The 14,944-nt window shown below is 53.5% G+C and overlaps 1 protein-coding gene across 2 annotated transcripts in view; it reads right to left on the bottom strand.

Annotated features, from left to right (window-relative positions):
* Positions 1 to 8,112: 8,112 nt before the first annotated feature.
* Positions 8,113 to 14,944, bottom strand: part of HIPK2 (homeodomain interacting protein kinase 2) — a 34,014-nt gene continuing 27,182 nt past the window's right edge. Inside the window, exons 9-15 of one of the 2 annotated variants that reach the window (XM_072144846.1) lie at positions 13,207 to 13,328; positions 12,945 to 13,087; positions 12,683 to 12,865; positions 12,224 to 12,508; positions 11,896 to 12,137; positions 11,662 to 11,816; positions 8,113 to 9,827 (exon numbers count right to left, since the gene is read on the bottom strand). In XM_072144846.1, coding sequence (XP_072000947.1) covers positions 9,387 to 9,827; positions 11,662 to 11,816; positions 11,896 to 12,137; positions 12,224 to 12,508; positions 12,683 to 12,865; positions 12,945 to 13,087; positions 13,207 to 13,328 — 1,571 coding nt within the window. In that variant the 3' untranslated portion in view covers positions 8,113 to 9,386. The remainder of the gene's footprint in view (positions 9,828 to 11,661; positions 11,817 to 11,895; positions 12,138 to 12,223; positions 12,509 to 12,682; positions 12,866 to 12,944; positions 13,088 to 13,206; positions 13,329 to 14,944) is intronic. The other variant, XM_072144847.1, reaches the window with a different exon arrangement.

The following is a 14,944-nucleotide window of genomic DNA, read 5'->3' on the forward strand; positions in this document are numbered from 1 at the left end:
CTGTACTGTGACATCACTGTGTGTATTATCTCTGTACTGTGACATCACTGTGTGTATTATCTCTGTACTGTGACATCACTGTGTGTATTATCCCTGTACTGTGACATCACTGCGTGTATTATCCCTGTACTGTGACATCACTATGTGTATTATCTCTGTACTGTGACATCACTGTGTGTATTATCCCTGTACTGTGACATCACTGTGTGTATTATCTCTGTACTGTGACATCACTGTGTGTATTATCTCTGTACTGTGACATCACTGTGTGTATTATCCTGTACTGTGACATCACTGTGTGTATTATCTCTGTACTGTGACATCACTGTGTGTATTATCCCTGTACTGTGACATCACTGTGTGTATTATCCTGTACTGTGACATCACTGTGTGTATTATCCCTGTACTGTGACATCCCTGTGTGTATTATCCCTGCACTGTGACATCACTGTGTATATTATCCCTGTACTGGAGCTACAGCCATACATGGAGCTACAGCAGCAGTATACAGCCATACATGGAGCTACAGCCACAGACAGCCATACATGGAGCTACAGCCACAGTACACAGCCATACATGGAGCTACATCCACAGTACACAGCCATACATGGAGCTACAGTCACAGTACACAGCCATACATGGAGCTACAGCCACAGTACACAGCCATACATGGAGCTACAGCCACAGTACACACCCATACATGTAGCTACAGCAGTACACAGCCATACATGGAGCTACATCCACAGTACACAGCCATACATGGAGCTACAGCCACAGTACACAGCCATACATGGAGCTACAGCCACAGTACACAGCCATACATGGAGCTACAGCCACAGTACACAGCCATACATGGAGCTACAGGAGCAGTACACAGCCATACATGGAGCTACAGCCGCAGTACACAGCCATACATAAAGCTACAGCCACAGTATACAGCCGTACATGGAGCTACAGCCACAGTACACAGCCATACATGGAGCTACAGGAGCAGTATACAACCATACATGGAGCTACAGCCACAGTACACAGCCATACATAAAGCTACAGCCACAGTATACAGCCATACATAAAGTTACAGCCACAGTATACAGCCATACATAAAGCTACAGCCACAGTACACAGTCATACATGGAGCTACAGCCGCAGTACACAGCCATACATGGAGCTACAGCCACAGTACACAGCCATACATGGAGCTACAGCCACAGTACACAGCCATACATGGAGCTACAGCCGCAATACGCAGCCATACATGGAGCTACAGCCACAGTACACAGCCATACATGGAGCTACAGCCACAGTACACAGCCAAACATGGAGCTACAGCCGCAGTACACAGCCATACATGGAGCTACAGGAGCAGTACACAGCCAAACATGGAGCTACAGCCGCAGTACACAGCCATACATGGAGCTACAGGAGCAGTACACAGCCATACATGGAACTACAGCCACAGTACACAGCCATACATGGAGCTACAGCCACAGTACACAGCCATACCTGGAGCTACAGGAGCAGTACGCAGCCATACACATAGCTACAGGAGCAGTACACAGCCATACATGGAGGTACAGCCGCAGTACACAGCCATACATGGAGCTACAGCCGCAGTACACAGCCATACATGGAGCTACAGGAGCAGTACGCAGCCATACATGGAGCTACAACCACAGTACACAGCCATACATGGAGCTACAGCCACAGTACACAGCTATACATGGAGCTACAGCCACAGTACACAGCCATACATGGAGCTACAGGAGCAGTACACAGCCATACATGGAGCTACAGCCACAGTACACAGCCATACATGGAGCTACAGGAGCAGTACACAGCCATACATGGAGCTACAGCCACAGTACACAGCCATACATGGAGCTACAGGAGCAGTACACAGCCATACATGGAGCTACAGCCACAGTACACAGCCATACATGGAGCTACAGCCACAGTACACAGCCATACATGGAGCTACAGCCACAGTACACAGCCATACATGGAGCTACAGGAGCAGTACACAGCCATACATGGAGCTACAGCCGCAGTACACAGCCATACATAAAGCTACAGCCACAGTATACAGCCGTACATGGAGCTACAGCCACAGTACACAGCCATACATGGAGCTACAGGAGCAGTATACAACCATACATGGAGCTACAGCCACAGTACACAGCCATACATAAAGCTACAGCCACAGTATACAGCCATACATAAAGTTACAGCCACAGTATACAGCCATACATAAAGCTACAGCCACAGTACACAGTCATACATGGAGCTACAGCCGCAGTACACAGCCATACATGGAGCTACAGCCACAGTACACAGCCATACATGGAGCTACAGCCGCAATACGCAGCCATACATGGAGCTACAGCCGCAGTACACAGCCAAACATGGAGCTACAGCCGCAGTACACAGCCATACATGGAGCTACAGGAGCAGTACACAGCCATACATGGAACTACAGCCACAGTACACAGCCATACATGGAGCTACAGCCACAGTACACAGCCATACCTGGAGCTACAGGAGCAGTACGCAGCCATACATGGAGCTACAGGAGCAGTACGCAGCCATACATGGAGCTACAGCCACAGTACACAGCCATACACATAGCTACAGGAGCAGTACACAGCCATACATGGAGCTACAGCCACAGTACACAGCCATACATGGAGCTACAGCCGCAGTACACAGCCATACATGGAGCTACAACCACAGTACACAGCCATACATGGAGCTACAGCCACAGTACACAGCTATACATGGAGCTACAGCCACAGTACACAGCCATACATGGAGCTACAGCCGCAGTACACAGCCATACATGGAGCTACATCCACAGTGCACAGCCATACATGGAGCTACAGCCACAGTACACAGCCGTACATGGAGCTACAGTCGCAGTACACAGCCATACATGGAGCTAGAGTCGCAGTACACAGCCATACATAGAGCTACAGCCACAGTACACAGCCATACATGGAGCTACAGCCACAGTATACAGCCATACATGGAGCTACAGCCACAGTACACAGCCATACATGGAGCTACATGAGCAGTACACAGCCATACATGGAGCTACAGCCACAGTATACAGCCATACATGGAGCTACAGCCACAGTACACAGCCATACATGGAGCTACAGGAGCAGTACAAAGCCATACATGGAGCTAGAGTCGCAGTACACAGCCATACATAGAGCTACAGCCACAGTACACAGCCATACATGGAGCTACAGCCACAGTACACAGCCATACATGGAGCTACAGCCACAGTGCACAGCCATACATGGAGCCACAGGAGCAGCACACAGCCATACATGGAGCTACAGCCACAGTACACAGCCATACATGGAGTTACAGGAGCAGTACACAGCCATACATGGAGCTACAGGAGCAGTACACAGCCATACCTGGAGCTACAGGAGCAGTACGCAGCCATACATGGAGCTACAGGAGCAGTACGCAGCCATACATGGAGCTACAGGAGCAGTACACAGCCATACAAGGTGCTACAGCCACAGTACACAGCCATACATGGAGCCACAGGAGCAGCACACAGCCATACATGGAGCTACAGCCACAGTGCACAGCCATACATGGAGTTACAGGAGCAGTACACAGCCATACATGGAGCTACAGGAGCAGTACACAGCCATACCTGGAGCTACAGGAGCAGTACGCAGCCATACATGGAGCTACAGGAGCAGTACACAGCCATACAAGGTGCTACAGCCACAGTACACAGCCATACATGGAGCTACAGCCACAGTATACAGCCATACATGGAGCTACAGCCACAGTACACAGCCATACATGGAGCTACAGCCACAGTACACAGCCATACACATAGCTACAGGAGCAGTACACAGCCATACATGGAGGTACAGCCGCAGTACACAGCCATACATGGAGCTACAGCCGCAGTACACAGCCATACATGGAGCTACAGGAGCAGTACGCAGCCATACATGGAGCTACAGTCGCAGTACACAGCCATACATGGAGCTAGAGTCGCAGTACACAGCCATACATAGAGCTACAGCCACAGTACACAGCCATACATGGAGCTACAGCCACAGTACACAGCAATACATGGAGCTACATGAGCAGTACACAGCCATACATGGAGCTACAGCCGCAATACGCAGCCATACATGGAGCTACAGCCACAGTACACAGCCATACATGGAGCTACAGCCACAGTACAGAGCCATACATGGAGCTACAGCCACAGTACACAGCCATACATGGAGCTACAGGAGCAGTACACAGCCATACATGGAGCTACAGCCACAGTACACAAACATACATGGAGCTACAGCCACAGTACACAGCAATACATGGAGCTACAGCCACAGTACACAGCCATACATGGAGCTACATGAGCAGTACACAGCCATACATGGAGCTACAGCCACAGTATACAGCCATACATGGAGCTACAGCCACAGTACACAGCCGTACATGGAGCTACAGCCACAGTACACAGCCATACATGGAGCTACAGCCGCAGTACACAGCCATACATGGAGCTACAGCCGCAGTACACAGCCATACATGGAGCTACAGCCACAGTATACAGCCATACATGGAGCTACAGCCACAGTACACAGCCATACATGGAGCTACAGCCACAGTACACAGCCATACATGGAGCTACAGCCACAGTACACAGCCTTACATGGAGCTACAGGAGCAGTACACAGCCATACATGGAGCTACAGGAGCAGTACACAGCCATACATGGAGCTACAGCCACAGTACACAGCCTTACATGGAGCTACAGGAGCAGTACACAGCCATACATGGAGCTACAGCCACAGTACACAGCCTTACATGGAGCTACAGGAGCAGTACACAGCCATACATGGAGCTACAGGAGCAGTACACAGCCATACAAGGTGCTACAGCCACAGTACACAGCCTTACATGGAGCTACAGGAGCAGTACACAGCCATACATGGAGCTACAGGAGCAGTACACAGCCATACATGGAGCTACAGGAGCAGTACACAGCCATACATGGAGCTACAGCCACAGTACACAGCCATACATGGAGCTACAGGAGCAGTACACAGCCATACATGGAGCTACAGGAGCAGTACACAGCCATACATGGAGCTACAGCCACAGTACACAGCCTTACATGGAGCTACAGGAGCAGTACACAGCCATACATGGAGCTACAGGAGCAGTACACAGCCATACAAGGTGCTACAGCCACAGTACACAGCCTTACATGGAGCTACAGGAGCAGTACACAGCCATACATGGTGCTACAGCAGCAGTACACAGCCATACATGGCTGGTTCTGGTACTGTATGTATAGTGGTATTGGTTTCAGCGCTGCATATATGTCGAGAACTAAGGTTCATTGCTGTATTTTTGTGCAGTGTGTATTTGTTACTGGTGCTGCCATTATCTTGGTTTTATTGCAGTTTGGATTTGCTGAGCTCGGTTCTGATGCTTTCTTAAGTATTGATCTTGGTTCTGTTTCTGTATTCAAGTACTAAGATTGGTTCTGGTGCTGTATTACTTTACTGAGCTGGGTTTTGGTGCTGTATTTATGTACTGGACCTGGTTCTGTATTTATGGTGTAAGCTTGGTTTTGGTGCTGTATTTATGGTGTAAGCTTGGTGCTGGTGTTGTAACTTCATTAGAGTAAGTATTATTTTTTTCCTGTGCTGCGCTACACATCAGGCTTATTACTCATAAAGTAGGTTGACCCCCTTCCCCGGTTGTAGTGGTCATCAGGTGGTGGCACCTCCCCTCCCCCTCCCCGGTTGTAGTGACATCAGGTGGTGGCTCCTCCCCCTCCCCGGTTGTAGTGACATCAGGTGGTGGCTCCTCCCCCTCCCCGGTTGTAGTGACATCAGGTGGTGGCTCCTCCCCCTCCCCGGTTGTAGTGACATCAGGTGGTGGCTCCTCCCCTCCCCGGTTGTAGTGACATCAGGTGGTGGCACCTCCCCTCCCCGGTTGTAGTAGTCATCAGGTGGTGGCTCCTCCCCTCCCCCTCCCCGGTTGTAGTGGTGGTGGCTCCTCCCCCTCCCCGGTTAATGTTTCATTATACGGTGATATTATGTTACCGCGGTCTGAATTATTAATGATCTCTGGGCTGGAGGAATGTGAGACCCGGGTCATTCATCTCAGCCGTGACCATCCATTATTTATACAGGAGCTTACACAGGTGCAGTGCTCGTTACAGTGTATCAGGGAGCGGAGTACAGCTGCTAGCGATGGAACAGGGCAGAATTTCGCTTTTTGCTTCCATTCACTGCCATGCACCTGAGATAGAAACTCTTTGCAGCAGGGGGTTTGTTACAGTGTATCGGTGTGATGCGATTGGTCGGCTCCCCGCGGCTGCGCTGTTCTGCGGTCTCCGCCGGTTACAGATGATGGATGATCTGCAGGACGATTCTTCTCTTCGCTCAAAGGAAAAAAAAACATTAAAATTCAGATCACGTCCGAAGCAGCAAACCGACCCTGAAATCTGTGCGGACGGGGCCCCTGCTGGAGGTCTGCTGCGGGGCCACGGGGGCGGAGACACAGAATAGCAGGATCATGTATACCACATATATAGTACACATGGACAGGGTATATGCTGCAGCATCACAGGCCACGTGCTGGAGCCCCCTGCTGGCCGCAGCTTGTATTACACTCATCAGTAGGCAACTCACTGGTTAATAACAGAATGAACTGTCACCTGCAGAGCATCGCACCACTTCTTATGTTACATAATTGCAGAAAAATGTCACCTTTAAAGAGAGATTCTATGTATCAAATATTACAGTCTAATCAAATCAATGAGGATTCATCTGCTTATAGGAGAGCAGCAATTAGTGGTCAAATCCTGTGTGAGAGGTAGTCACAGCCCCGCCCCCTGCCTGTATATCCTGTGTGAGAGGTAGTCACAGCCCCGCCCCCTGCCTGTATATCCTGTGTGAGAGGTAGTCACAGCCCCGCCCCCTGCCTGTATATCCTGTGTGAGAGGTAGTCACAGCCCCGCCCCCTGCCTGTATATCCTGTGTGAGAGGTAGTCACAGCCCCGCCCCCTGCCTGTATATCCTGTGTGAGAGGTGGTCACAGCCCCGCCCCCTGCCTGTATATCCTGTGTGAGAGGTGGTCACAGCCCCGCCCCCTGCCTGTATATCCTGTGTGATAGGTGGTCACAGCCCCGCCCCCTGCCTGTATATCCTGTGTGAGAGGTAGTCACAGCCCCGCCCCCTGCCTGTATATCCTGTGTGAGAGGTAGTCACAGCCCCGCCCCCTGCCTGTATATCCTGTGTGAGAGGTAGTCACAGCCCCGCCCCCTGCCTGTATATCCTGTGTGAGAGGTAGTCACAGCCCCGCCCCCTGCCTGTATATCCTGTGCGAGAGGTAGTCACAGCCCGCCCCCTGCCTGTATATCCTGTGTGAGAGGTAGTCACAGCCCCGCCTCCTGCCTGTATATCTTGTGTGAGAGGTAGTCACAGTCCCACCCCCTGATGATGAAATCTGCAACACCCCTGCCAATGCATAGGCAATGTGGTTGTCCCGCCCCTTGTCAGGATAGATCTGTTGAAACTGCGCAATTTAGAAGCAACTGCCCCGGTAAACTTTGTAATTGCAGCTTTAAGTTACTGCCTGGTAAATGTTATTAACCAATGGTATCCTTTGTACTATTGTAAAGCAGCTGGAAGCTGCTTGGAGAGTGCTGCCAGTTGACTAGGGGAGTGTATAGACCCCCGGAGGGTGGGAGCACATGGTCTTGGATCTTAGTCCGTAGATAGAGAAGCAGGTCCAGTGTGCGGCTCCTGCAGAGCTGCTCTCCAGACCCACTACCAGGAAGCAGAGGTGTCTCCAGCCACTGCCTGACACCTTAGGGCAGTCTAAGCCCCAGAGCAGAGGTCCACTGTCCGGACCTGGCTCCATCTAACAGGGAGAACCAGTACCTCAGCCTCTCCCTCCATATTCCTTGCACACACCCCCTGCTGGAGAGCTGCCAGGCTGTAGGACAGCCCTCCGGTCCCCATCAATCCACTTCCCCATATGACAATTCCCGGGGTGACACTTGGACCTTTCCCTCTGTGTTGGAATGAATCTCACACATTCCAAGTCTTTTGTTCCCTTTTTTTTATTGATTCGCCCCTCTCCAGCAGGGAAGGGGTTAATCTCGCTCCTCCTGGCCGCGATGCGCCGACATTCGGGGATTTTTGAAAAAAAAAACCTTTCTTCATTTAAAAAAAACTAAAAAAACCAGACAAAATAAAACACTGCAGGAACAGCGACTTCCCTGCCGCTACGGGGTTAAAGAGGGAGTGGCCGCGTTGGAGGTCACTACAGGAGTGTGACGGACACTGGACGCACAGACGTGGGGTCTCCCCCGCACCGGGGGAGGGGGCGACTAACAGGATAGGGGGGAGCGGTTTGTAAGGCACTAGGAGCGGAGGACATAGAGGGGCGGGAACACGCGGGGATTGGGGGGTCGTCACATGCCGGGGGCGGAGTCTCTACGATACAGGAAAAGAAAAAACGGGAAATTCCGAGATTCTATTTGTGCAACAACCTGAAAAGTGACAACAAAATATATTTATATATATATATAGATAGATCAACCTATGGGCGGAGCTACACAACAGCGCAGGGGGAGGAGCTAACACGTCCTAAAGTGACTGGGAATCGAGAGATTAGCAGCTGTGTCGCCTTCGCCTCCGCGCCGTTTCCCATCATCCTCTCTGCTCGTCACTTGCCGGCGGCTTCCTGCTCCGATGCTTCGGTCGCCTCCTCCTCGGGTCCTTTCCACGACTTCCCGGATCCTTCTTCACAAAAAACCCCCCCTCTTAATTATTATTAATATTATTGATTATTTTTGTTAATTTTTTTGGTATCTTTTTTTTTTTTAAAAATTGCGTCCGCCAACATTTTTAAAAACGAGAAACCTTCTAAAACGTGATCGATTCAGGGGGAGGGGCTTCAAACCAACGGGGGAGGGCGGTGCAAACGTGTTATCCGAGGTATCCAGAGTGAGGGGGTAAAAAGACAAAACTAAGTGGGGTCTCCCTTTGGCGCAGAGTGCGGATGCGCCTCCACCTCTCTGCCGATAGTAAAACCAAAGAACAATTAAAAACTAGAGCGTCACAGAATGATCCAGAACCTGAACTCTATAGACTCTGGAGAAGCTTCTAGAGCGTCCCATAAGATTAATAAATACAGCGTCCCGGGCACCTCCAGGGGGCGCCCTCCCCGACAGTCCAGGGAAGGTCCCCGCACCCCCGTCCTCGTGGTATCATCCCACCAGATGTCCACCAACCAAGAGGAAGAAATGTGTCAAAGTTGCCAGCGGGCGCCATGCGTCCTCCTCCCCGGAGCCCCGCCTCCTCCGCGCCCCCCATCTAGATGTAGGGGTACTGGTTGATCTTGGGCGGGCTCAGGGGGTATCCAGTGTAGACTGTGGAGGTGGGAGATGCCGGGATGTAAGTCTGGTGGGCGAACTGCGCCTGGTACTGCCCGGGGTGAAGACTTGGAGATGGAAGTAGTCGGGGGGCCATGCTGACGGGCACGATGCTGGCCGGGTAGGCCGTGTGCCGGGCAGAGCCTTGAGATGCCACCAGATGAGCCACGGTGCCGGTGGAGCCCAGGGCGGCCGGTGCCGTGTAGGTGTAGAGATGGGGCTGGCTGGGCAGGTGGGCCGTGGCCGCCAGGTGAGGGTGGACCGCCCCGTGGCTGGGACTGTTGTGCGGGAAGGAGTACGGAGCCTGGGCCAGGGTGGGGGTGATGTACGCCTGCTGCCTCCGGTGACCTCCAGAACGTTCTGTACTAATGTGCTGAGACACCTGCGAGAGAGAGGAGAGCCATGTCACAGCACCAGCCGACCAATCACAGCAAAGGTACACCCATCCACAGGACACCAGGACCCGGAAACCACCCGACCTTAGGACACCAGGACCCGGAAACCACCCGACCTCAGGGCACCAGGACCAAGAAACCCCCCAACCACAGGACACCAGGACCCGGAAACCACCCGACCTCAGGACACCAGGACCAAGAAACCCCCCAACCACAGGACACCAGGACCCGGAAACCACCCCACCTCAGGACACCAGGACCAAGAAACCCCCCAACCTCAGGACACAAGGACCCAGGGACCCCAAACCTCAGGACACCAGCAACCAGTGACCCAAAACCACAGGACACCAGGAACCAGAGACCCCCCGACCTCAGGACACCAGGAACCAGAGACCCCCCAACCTCAGGACACCAGGAACCAGAGACCCCCCAACCTCAGGACACCAGGACCCAGAGACCTCCCGACCTCAGGACACAAGGACCCAGAGACCCCAAACCACAGGACACCAAGACCCGGAGACCCCCAACCACAGGACACCAGGACCCAGAAACTAACCAACCTCAGGACACAAGGACCCAGGGACCCCAAACCTCAGGACACCAGGAACCAGTGACCCCAAACCACAGGACACCAGGAACCAGTGACCCAAAACCACAGGACACCAGGAACCAGAGACCCCCCGACCTCAGGACACCAGGAACCAGAGACCCCCCAACCTCAGGACACCAGGACCCAGAGACCTCCCGACCTCAGGACACCAGGACCCAGAGACCCCAAACCACAGGACACCAAGACCCAGAGACCCCCAACCACAGGACACCAGGACCCAGAAACTAACCAACCTCAGGACACAAGGACCCAGGGACCCCAAACCACAGGACACCAGGACCCAGAAACCACCCTACCTCAGGACACCAGGACCCAGAGACCCCAAACCACAGGACACCAGGACCCAGAAACCACCCTACCTCAGGACACCAGGACCAAGAAACCCCCAACCTCAGGACACCAGGTCCCAGAGACCCCCAACCTCAGGACACCAGGTCCCAGAGACCCCCAACCTCAGGACACCAGGAACCAGTGACCCCCAACCTCAGGACACCAGGTCCCAGAGTCCCCCAACCTCAGGACACCAGGAACCAGTGACCCCAAACCACAGGACACCAGGAACCAGTGACCCAAAACCACAGGACACCAGGAACCAGAGACCCCCCGACCTCAGGACACCAGGAACCAGAGACCCCCCAACCTCAGGACACCAGGACCCAGAGACCTCCCGACCTCAGGACACCAGGACCCAGAGACCCCAAACCACAGGACACCAAGACCCAGAGACCCCCAACCACAGGACACCAGGACCCAGAAACTAACCAACCTCAGGACACCAGGACCCAGAGACCCCAAACCACAGGACACCAGGACCCAGAAACCACCCTACCTCAGGACACCAGGACCAAGAAACCCCCAACCTCAGGACACCAGGTCCCAGAGACCCCCAACCTCAGGACACCAGGTCCCAGAGACCCCCAACCTCAGGACACCAGGAACCAGTGACCCCCAACCTCAGGACACCAGGTCCCAGAGTCCCCCAACCTCAGGACACCAGGAACCAGTGACCCCAAACCACAGGACACCAGGAACCAGTGACCCAAAACCACAGGACACCAGGAACCAGAGACCCCCCGACCTCAGGACACCAGGACCCAGAAACTAACCAACCTCAGGACACCAGGACCCAGAGACCCCAAACCACAGGACACCTGAGACAGAAAACCGCTGGACACCTGAGGGTCTCCCACCTCCCCACTCCCATGCTTTACCTGGCTGAGGTTTAACGGCTGCTGCTGGAACACGTGGCCCGCGGTTCGGGGCTGGCGATACGTGGCTGACGTTGTGGAGCTGCTGGAGGAATGTGTAGTGGAAGCTGCTGTGGAGGACGAGGATTTGGGTTTGTAGGAGTGGTGAGTTGTGGTATCTACAGGAGAGAGAAGACGTAGTCAGCGTAGTCAGGAGGAGGGGGTCACACGGATCTTTATACCCTGGAGACGTCTTACCTGGCTGCCTCCGCTCACACTCCAGGCGCCCCTCGCTGGGCTGGGTCTTCAGGGGCGGCACGATGATGGTGCGGGAGTTGGGGACGTCGGGCTGCGAGCATTTGGTCTCGTGGGTAGCGGTGGTGTTGGGCGCCCGTCTGTGGCCGCTGGAGGCGTAGGGGCTGGTGTTACTGGAGGAGTCAGAGATGGGAGAGTCGTGCACCGTGACGCAGCTGATGACGTTGCGCCGCTGCTTGGGGAGGCTAAAGACGAGGCAAGAAACACAAATATTACACTTATTCTTTTATATGGAGCCACATCCCGTGTCAGACACTTCCGGGTCACGGACCTCGGGGCCACGTGTTTCTGCTCCTCCTCCTCGTCGGTGTCGCTGCTGATGGTGATGACGCTGACCGCCGGGCTCGGAGTGTCGGGGATCACGATTGTTTGCCGCTGATGGTCAACACGAGACTGACCCAGCGAGCTCTCACCCCAACCGCAGGTAATGGAAGGGGCGCAGGGGGCGGAGCTCTGGGGGACAGAACAGCGAGGGGGGGTGTTCTCCTTCACACGCTTAGAACGCTGGGGGGAGCTGTGTGATTGGCTGGAGGACACCTCGTAGGAGGAGCTATTCCTGCAACAATGTAATAAAAAGAGATAATACGTGTCAAAAATTACAATGTTATAAACGTAAAAAATAAAGTACAATTAATAAAGAGCGCAGCTCGGACTCCACCACCAGCAGCAGAATAGTGAGTGCAGCTCTGGGGTATAATACAGGATCAGTAAGTGGCTGGGGTGTACTTACCTCACAGAGGAGTGGTGCTGCTTTTTGCGGGAGGAGGAGGAAGCACTGCTGGTTGGCTGCTGTCGCATGACGTGGGCCACTCCCACATTGAGGGGTTGGGCGGAGGGGAGGGTTACGTGGCCAGCGAGGAGCGCCGGCTGCTGCATGATGGGGTTGTAGTGGCCTCCGTGGGGGTGAGTGCTCCTGCAGGGGAGAAGATTTGCAGTGATCAGTGATGATGAGATATGACAGGTCCCTCCTGGTGTCCGGCGCAGGCTCTCACCTCCAGTCGGCCAGCTGCTGGGTGCTGCTCATGCTATCAGGGATGACGGCCGCATGCTGCACCGATGTGTGAGCTGCCACTCCTGCCAGCTGCTGCCACGCTGGGGGTAGTAGTATCTGCTGGGTGCCGCTGGGCCACGCCTGCTGCGGAGACAAGACACATACTGCAGATATCCATGGAAAGGCATAGACTGCAGGAGAACAGCGCCCCCTAGGGCAAGGAAGCCCTGAAACACACAAGGAGCAGGGACATCTCCTCGTACCTGGGTCAGGAGCCCGGGCTGGATCTGCAGGGCTTGGGCGCTGGCCGCCTGCGTCACCAGAGGGACCGTGTTATCCATCCGCACTGAGTAGCCGCCATGTTTGGAAGGAGAAGTCTGCAGGCCTGGGGGCACAAGAACACAGCACAGGAGGGGTTAACCCTGCAGAAATGGGGTCCGGGTATGAGAGTCATCATCTGCGACAATGGAGCAGGAGACACGGGGGCGTACAAGACCTATTGGGGTACAAGGGTCCATGTGCTTGTGTCACCCCCCCCCCCACACACCCAGCAGGTCCTGTCCTGTACAGGGGAGAACATGTCACCCCAATACTTCCTTACAGTCTCTCTTTATGTCCTGGGATCCAAGCTGATGGTTATTATGGATTTATATTCCATGATTGTAGCTTCACACTGCTGTGCTCTGTGCTCTCTGCAGCCAGTGTTATGTATTGTCCCTGGAGAGATGTGTAATCAGACCTCACACTGCTGTGCTCTGTGCTCACTGCAGCCAGTGTTATGTATTGTCCCTGGAGACATGTGTAATCAGACCTCACACCGCTGTGCTCTGTGCTCTCTGCAGCCAGTGTTATGTATTGTCCCTGGAGAGATGTGTAATCAGACCTCACACTGCTGTGCTCTGTGCTCACTGCAGCCAGTGTTATGTATTGTCCCTGGAGACATGTGTAATCAGACCTCACACCGCTGTGCTCTGTGCTCTCTGCAGCCAGTGTTATGTATTGTCCCTGGAGAGATGTGTAATCAGACCTCACACTGCTGTGCTCTGTGCTCTCTGCAGCCAGTGTTATGTATTATCCCTGGAGAGATGTGTAATCAGACCTCACACTGCTGTGCTCTGTGCTCTCTGCAGCCAGTGTTATGTATTGTCCCTGGAGAGATGTGTAATCAGACCTCAAACTGCTGTGCTCTGTGCAGCCAGTGTTATGTACTGTCCCTGGAGAGATGTGTAATCAGTCCTCACACTGCTGTGCTCTGTGCTCTCTGCAGCCAGTGTTATATAATGTCCCTGGAGAGATGTGTAATCAGGCCTCACACTGCTGTGCTCTGTGCTCTCTGCAGCCATTGTTATGTACTGTCCCTGGAGAGATGTGTTATCAGACCTCACACTGCTGTGTCCTGTGCTCTCTGCAGACAGTGTTATGTATTGTCCCTGGAGAGATGTGTAATCAGACCTCACACTGCTGTGCTCTGTGCTCTCTGCAGCCAGTGTTATGTACAGTCCCTGGAGAGATGTGTAATCAGACCTCACACTGCTGTGCTCTGTGTTCTCTGCAGCCAGTGTTATGTATTGTCCCTGGAGAGATGTGTAATCAGACCTCACACTGCTGTGCTCTGTGCTCTCTGCAGCCAGTGTTATGTATTGTCCCTGGAGAGATGTGTAATCAGACCTCACACTGCTGTGCTCTGTGCTCTCTGCAGCCAGTGTTATGTATTGTCCCTGGAGAGATGTGTAATCAGACCTCACACTGCTGTGCTCTGTGCTCTCTGCAGCCAGTGTTATGTAATGTCCCTGGAGAGATGTGTTATCAGACCTCACACTGCTGTGCTCTGTGCTCTCTGCAGCCAGTGTTATGTATTGTCCCTGGAGAGATGTGTAATCAGACCTCACACTGCTGTGCTCTATGCTCTCTGCAGCCAGCGTTATGTATTGTCCCTGGAGAGATGTGTAATCAGACCTCACACTGCTGTGCTCTGTGCTCTCTGCAGCCAGTGTTATGTAC

This window comes from Engystomops pustulosus, chromosome 4 (genome assembly GCF_040894005.1).
Source record: "Engystomops pustulosus chromosome 4, aEngPut4.maternal, whole genome shotgun sequence".
Classification (NCBI taxonomy): Eukaryota; Metazoa; Chordata; class Amphibia; order Anura; family Leptodactylidae; genus Engystomops; species Engystomops pustulosus.